The following is a 7,590-nucleotide window of genomic DNA, read 5'->3' on the forward strand; positions in this document are numbered from 1 at the left end:
GTACTTTTTACGTAAGTACATAAAAAAATCAAGTACTTGTGTACTTTCACTCGAGTAAAATTGAAAACAGTACTTTTACTGGAGTAATATTTTATTAACCGTATCTATACTTTTACCCAAGTACTTGATTTGTGTACGTCGTCCACCATTGGCGCTAGGACATGTGCATTGGCTAATCTAGCCTAAAAAATAAGCTCTTTTTGAGCATGAGGAACAGCATTTATGAGACAGTTGTTGTCGGATTTCATTGGTGATTTCAAATATGAAATGTAATCGCTTGGTGAACAGTTTTGGAGAATCTGATGTTTCCTCATTCAAAGAGATAGGAGCTGCAATTGCATGCCCAAGATGACTTTGCCAAGTGAAATGGCTGCCAAGTGAAATGACTTGCCTTAAAGGAACTTTGGTTTAGTTCTCATCCAATAGTGTCTGTGCAATCAAGTCAATAATAGTGCCAAATAACACACAATTATTAAGTGCCCCCAACTAAGCAAGCAAGGATGGATCCGTGCTTCCGTGTTTTTTTTTTACACCAAATTCTGACCATACCATCTGAATGTCACAACAGAAATCAAGACTCTCAGACAAGGCAACCTTTTCCAGTCTTCTAATGTCCAATTTTGGTGAGCCTGTGCAAATTGTAGTGGCAGTATGGTCGTCTTCTGCTGTAGCTCGTCTGCTTCAAGGTTAAACGTGTTGAACATTCAGAGATGCTCTTCTGTATACCTCAGTTGTAACGAGTGGCTCTTTGATTAGATATTTGCTTTACTGAACAGCAGAAAAGGAGCACCTACTAAAGTGGCAGGTGAGTGTAAGTGCAGTGTATGTCATTTGGGACACAACTTGGGACACAACTGTTCAATCTGTTCTGCTTATTCTGTGGTTATTACAGCACTTTCTTTAGATGAATTAAATGCAATTGTATTTACATTTAATTGACTATATTTATTACCCCAGGGCTGTTGAGTTAGAGAAAACCCCTCATGAAGCCCTAACTGGAAAAGTTTAACAACAGCGCCATCTGCTGCAGTGACTCCGCTGTGGAGTCCCATAATTCAGCGTGAAACAAGGTTCCTTCCTTCCCGGACAAGTTCGACACATGCTCAGTTCTGTCTCAATAACATTCCCGGGAAACGCGGACGGCAGTATACTTGGGCCTTTACTGTGATGGCACGTTTCCAAAGTTATTAATATCGTAAATCTAGCTTAGTTTCCCCCCCATTAAACTGTGTATACTTGTAACACTGTAGGGTACTGTGTTTTACTACCTTGACATCAAAACACAGAAAACTGCAACGACGGCGACGATTTCCGCTTCAGAAGTCCAACTCCAACTCCATCAGCTGTTGCTTTCGGTTTTAACTGCAGGCAGTAAAGGCGTTGTTGGTTGTTTTTGAACAACTTCAGCTTTTATCACCACATAAATTGCATTATTATCTCAGAAGGACAGTGGTGAAAATGAATTATTTTTGGATGACAGTGATTTTGCTCGTGACTGGTAAGATATAATTTATATTCTGTTCACTCAGCTTGTCAGCTCTAATAACTTTGCACTCGAAAAAAGTAAGTTGTTGGACTGAAAATGTTGTTTTAATCACATGTTTTGTGACTTTTTACGACAAAACTAGGCAGTTGTAATTTATGCACCACTACCAGGATATGGTGATATCATATATATGATTTAGTTGCCTACTGTATGTGTAAATATTTGTTAGCATGATTTTAGTGTAGGCTAATAAAATAGCTTACTTTGGGGTCATGAACTGAGAAATCATAATTCCCTTGATCTTTGTACTATAAAACATCCTTTAAGTTTCAGAACTCAAAACTTTCTCGTTAGTCTAAAAACAGCTTATATTGAAGCCAATCTGCCAAAATGAGACGCTGTGGAATGTGCCACTTTATACTTTCGACCATGTCTAAAATGGGCCATACTATTGACATGAGTGGCTCTGGTATGCATGCAAAACTGAAAAGAAAAACAAAAACAAGTTATTATGTGGCTAAATCACTCATACATCTCTTGACAGTTCAATAATCACTATTCAGTTTTCATAAAATATTAGTTGTTTTCATGCCTATTGCAAGACATTGCACTATTGCATGCTTTTCATCTTCAGAAAGATCTTTCATCCTCCCCATATTGCATGAGAACTGTGACCTGCATAATAATGTGGAACAACCTCTTTAAGTAGTTTTTTTTCTTCCATTTATCTAACGAATACCTGGCAAAATATGTAACAAACCTGTCTGAGACTAATACCTGTTATTTAAAAAGATATGATAAATAAACACTTAAGAAAAGTAAGACACGTGTAGGTTTGTTTGATGAGTGAATGTGTACATAATCAGGTGTGTAACAATTCAGACTTTTATTTTACATTAGATTATTCAGTTTATGTAGTATTTATTACTTGGACAATGCTGTTCAATAGACCTATACCTGAAACTTAAAGCACTGTCAATTCCATCTTTGTTCTATTGTTTTGATTTTGTACTCCTTTTTGTATAGTTTGGTCTCACAATTGTTGTAATGTATTTTTCATTTCTTCTGCAGGTGCATCTGCTGTGAAGATAGATGGAGTATCAGTGTCAGGGATGGAGGGAGATTCAGTCACTCTATACACTGATGTTACAAAAACCCAGGTCAACAAAGTGAAATGGTATTATAATGGTGCTCGCATCGCTCAAATCACTGGAGATCCCAATAAAACCTGTACAGATGTTCAGTGTAATGAAGGTACTGAGAGATTCAGAGAGAGACTGAAGCTGAATAATCAGACTGGATCTCTGACCATCATGAACATCACAAACACAGACTCTGGACTCTATAAACTGCAGATAATTATCACCAGCAGCAGCAGCAGTGACAAGATCTTCAAGGTTACCATCCATGGTGAGTAATATATATGCTATATTACCTATATTGTCCTATGCATACTCTAAGGCACACTCTAGACTTGGTTCTATCACTTGGCTTAGTTGTCAGAGACATTATCATTGAGGATTTTATAGTATCTGATCACAACCCAATATTATGTACTGTTTCTCTTCCTTGCCAGCAAATTTTGCACATTTAAAATTTTGCTTGGCTAAAAGATGGCTTCGTCCACTAACGCCTAGAACACATGTGGAGTTTAATGCATCTTTTATGGAAACGTTGCAGTGTGTGAAAGTGGACCTCTTATCTCCGCATCTTAGTGTGGAGGAAGCTGTTAATATTTTTAATTTTGTATGTGCTGAAACATTAGATGGGGTTGCACCATTGAGGCAGGTGTGTAGAAAACGCAAGTCTGCCCCATGGTACAATGACATATTAAATCTCTGAGAAGACAGTGTAGAAGATGTGAACGCAAATGGAAGAAAGACAAGTTACAAATTTCCTATGAAATGTTATGAGACTTAGGCAGATTCCAATGGGCTGTGAAAACAGCCAGGTCTCTGTTATTGAGAATAATCGTCAAAATCCAAAAATTATTTTCTCAACAATTGATTCATTCTTGAATCCTAGATTGGAGGTGCCCGGAGATATGCATAATTGCGCTACTTTGGGCTGTTTTTTTTTACTGGCATGGGCTTGGGATGGTTAATTAAAATGATGTAATAGATGTGATCATTATTTTACCTTCCATGATCATTCAGACACGATCAGGTGCAGTACTGACACTCTGTCAAGTCTGCATCAAATCAAGCACTCCGTAATCACAGGTAAACTGTCTGATCAGTCAGATGTTTGTCATGAGAAGTGTTCCACAAAACAGCTATGGTTTGCAGACATAAGAGCTGATGTGAAAAATACATCTTTTGAATATACTGTGTGAACTCATTGCCCTGTTAGCTCGGAGAGCTTTATTTTCCCTCCTCAATAAGTTTTGTCAGTTGTTTTGTTTATTGGTCTATTGGTCTTGTTTCTTGTTTTGCATTGGTTAGTCAACTCAATTAATTCTCTTGTGCTTCGTTCCCCACTTCTGAATTTTGTTGTATTGATAAGGAGTTATCACAAAGTAAGTCTGTTTAGGTGTGCTATCTTACAATCAATATATAGTAAATGTAAGTTAAAGTCGCCGATGTAACCAGTTCAAACTTGGAGTGGCGATGAGGTCTTAAAATGTATGGAAAGAGTCTTAAAAAGGTCTTAAAAGGTATTACATTTAACTCCATGATTCCTGTATATACCTTGTAAGAGAACTACACTGGCTGCCGGTTTCTTATAGGATTGATTTTAAGATATTATTATTTGTTTTTAAAGCCTTACATGGTACAGCTCCATCATATATAGCTGATCTGATCCAGGTGAAGAAACCAAAGAGAATGTTACGTTCTGAGTCAGTGAATCTCTTAGTGGTCCCGCGGACGTACCGGAAAACGAGAGGAGACCGCTCCTTTGCGGCCGCTATTCCTAGGCTGTGGAATGGTTTACCTCATTATATCCGGCAGTGCCCCACTATTAAAGAGTTTATGCGACATTTAAAATCACTTTTTTTTTTACCGTGGCGTTTGAGCATACATGAGTGCGGTGTTAGTGGTGAAACTGGTTTTTACCAATTGTCCCATTGAGTCTGAGGTTTTATTTGGGTTTGTGTGTTATGATATAGTACTTGAAAGTGTTTTTATTGTTATTCTGCACTGTCTCATGTAAAGCACTGTGGTCAACATTTGTTGTATTAATATGTGTGCTATAAATAAAGTGAACATTGAACATATATGTTTAAAGCACATCATTGTGTGTCTTTAAGCAATGACATTCTGCAGTTGTGTTTTGTGGAGAGGATAGTTTCTCATCATGACCTCTGATTATCTTTTCTGATCATTGGTCTATTCAAACTTTGTATCCATGGTTCTTTCATGCTGTGTAGTTTTTAGTTTGTTTTGTTTTTTTTCAGCAAAAATATCCAGCTGTTGGTTTGTGTTTCAGATGTTCCTCCAGCTGAACAAGATGAAATGAAGAGAAAATCAGTAAAGGAGGGAGAATCTGTTACTTTGAATCCTGGTGTCATGAAAAACCCAAATGATTTGATGACGTGGCATTTTCATGACATTCGCATCGCTGAAATCACTAGAAATACCAGTTGGAGCTGTACAGATGTTCAGTGTAAAGATGCTGATGGGAGATTCAGAGACAGACTGGAGGTGAATCAGACTGGATCTCTGACCATCACAAACATCAAGATCGCAGACACTGGGCTCTATAATTTACAGATCAGCAGCAGTGGATTCCGCATAATGAGGACCTTCAGTGTTAATGTGGTCACTGGTGAGTGTAATATACTAATTCAGTGCCTTCACCCTTAAGCAGTTTTAGAATACAGTTCAATATTGTAAAATAATTCCAATAATTTAAAGAAATAACTTTGACTCTATTAGAATATAAGATATTATCTCTCTATATTATCTCTTTCACATGCATATTTTCAAACTTTTTTTTCAGAAAATATACATGTTTGAAGTCTAATGTTATTAGATAAATTCATCAAATTAGTCAGTTTTTTTTTGTGCTGCTGTACTCTTTCAGCTCATATTGCTGTAACACTGTTTGAGCTGCTCATCCTTAAAAAATGATTAGTTAAAGCAATATTATACAAATAATGATCAAAATATAAAAGTGTAAATATTATCAGTCAAAGATATGAGTAAAGTTGATTATCAGTCACTCTCTAGTAATAATGAGTGTCTGTCTTCAGCTGTTCCAGATTCAGGTCTGTCTACAGCTGCTGTAGCAGGAATATGTGCAGGTGGTGGTGGTGCTCTGCTGATAGTGGCTGCAGCTGCTGCTGGTGTGATTTACTATCGCCGCAGACAAAAGAATGGTACATGTTACATATGGCTGCTTTAAGATGGAAATATTATATTTATTGTGTAGAAGAAAACGTGTTTAGAAAATGTAAAAAATATGTATTTTTATTCGAATGAACTAAAGTCAATGTGTTTAATTGAGTGTATTGTTGTTCAAACAGGCCCCAGCACACAGTCCAGTGATACGGTGAGATACTATGTGCATCTCTGTTTGAGTTTTCTCTGTTATGATTCAAAAACTAGTAATAACTGTTTATAATAATAAACGTAATTTTTCTTTAGAATGAAGAACAGTGGTGTGAAATTTCTTAAATGTTATTAGTACTGAATTTTAAATATTTTTACAAATAATTATTTACAGTACAGCCATTTTTAGACCGCAAGTGTCTGATTACAACACATCTTAGTATATTGGTAGTAGTCTTTTTGTGTCTGTTACTCAAATATTAAATCTGTTCATTTAACATTAAACCTGTTTATTACACCTTCTTTGAATATGTATTTTTTATTTTAATTTTTTTACAGCAGGATGGTGTGTCGGCCCCTAAACACAAGAATCTTCCACTGACGAACGCTACCAATGAGATATCTCTTAACAAGAATAACACTCTATTGACAAACCCTAATGAGACTTACTCAAATGATAATAACACTCTTTTGACAAACACTAATGAGAATAACACTCTATTGTTGAACACTACCTGTGAGATAATCAAGTTCCATAATCAAGCTGATATTCGATTTATAGATGATGAAGATGAATTGCCCCTGATCTGACTGAGAAAGGGGCTGCCAATGACACAATGTAACATTTTATTTTCATACTTTCATTTAAAGTGACAGTGGAAAAAAAAATTTGAAAGATCAGCTGAAGATGCCATTGCTTACAGAGTATCTGTCTCATGATACCAGATTTCAGGCATCAGTACAATTACCAGTGACATTTCATCTCAGTATCAATTTCAATAATACAGCAACAAAACAAAGCAATACAGTACCAGGAATAGAACAAAAAGTGCTGGATGGATTTTATTTAGAGGGTTATTATTAAAGCTGCTAAATTGACCCAGACATGAATAATGAGACATATGCTCCAATTCTGGTCATTTACACTGAGACATACTAATGCACTGATCTGCTCTGACATAAGTTATTTTGTCCCGTCTGTTTACTTCATCGAATGTAACTGACTGTGTGGTCAAATGTAAAACTGTTATTGTTTCAGTTTCGAGTCTGACGACATCACGTGGTCATAAGTCACGGGTTGGATGTTTGAAGTTCAAAAAAGACCGCGTACTGTTAACAGAAGATCAAAGCAAATAGCAGTAATTTATAATACATACAAAAGAAGAAGAAAAACAAAACAAACAAGGGATAATGAATCGGAATCTGCTGTCATATCATCTTTGTGAAAAATGCTTCGATTTATTTTGATCTCAGTGTTCTTGTCTTTACTCGCAAATGGTAAGACTTTTTATGTTACGATCTGATGTAGTCAACCATTAAAACGAGTGGTGGCCTCGGGGGGCCCTAAGCAGCCGCTTAGTTCGCTTATGCCTTGGGCTGGCTCTGATTATGTGTTAAAATTATGCATGAATATTCCCAAACACTATGATAATGTGATCTCTGTGTGAGATATGTGATTGTTGTCATATTTCAAAAAAACAAAATACATATAAACACATATTTGTACTACAGTAAAAATTGATGATGAATGAATTTTCGTCTTTGGATTTCGATTGGAATTAAATAGCAAGTACTTTAAGTGTTTTGTTCATCACATTTATTTCTATATTA

The 7,590-nt window shown here is 36.2% G+C and overlaps 1 protein-coding gene across 2 annotated transcripts; it reads left to right on the forward strand.

Moving 5' to 3' along the window:
- Positions 1-1,108: 1,108 nt before the first annotated feature.
- LOC107567322 (uncharacterized) lies at positions 1,109-6,927 on the forward strand. Of its 2 annotated transcripts, none has more exons than XM_016252986.1 (6): positions 1,109-1,498; positions 2,558-2,896; positions 4,916-5,254; positions 5,682-5,807; positions 5,955-5,980; positions 6,319-6,927. In XM_016252986.1, exons 1-6 carry the CDS (start codon positions 1,459-1,461, stop codon positions 6,568-6,570), a joined length of 1,122 nt encoding a protein of 373 aa, XP_016108472.1. In that variant the 5' UTR covers positions 1,109-1,458; the 3' UTR covers positions 6,571-6,927. The 2 variants fall into 2 exon arrangements, with proteins under 2 accessions (XP_016108472.1, XP_016108473.1); XM_016252987.1 differs by having other exon boundaries at positions 6,322-6,927.
- The last annotated feature ends 663 nt before the right edge of the window (positions 6,928-7,590 follow it).

The sequence above is a fragment of the Sinocyclocheilus grahami genome, unplaced genomic scaffold (genome assembly GCF_001515645.1).
Source record: "Sinocyclocheilus grahami isolate Dianchi unplaced genomic scaffold, SAMN03320097.WGS_v1.1 scaffold1147.1, whole genome shotgun sequence".
Classification (NCBI taxonomy): Eukaryota; Metazoa; Chordata; class Actinopteri; order Cypriniformes; family Cyprinidae; genus Sinocyclocheilus; species Sinocyclocheilus grahami.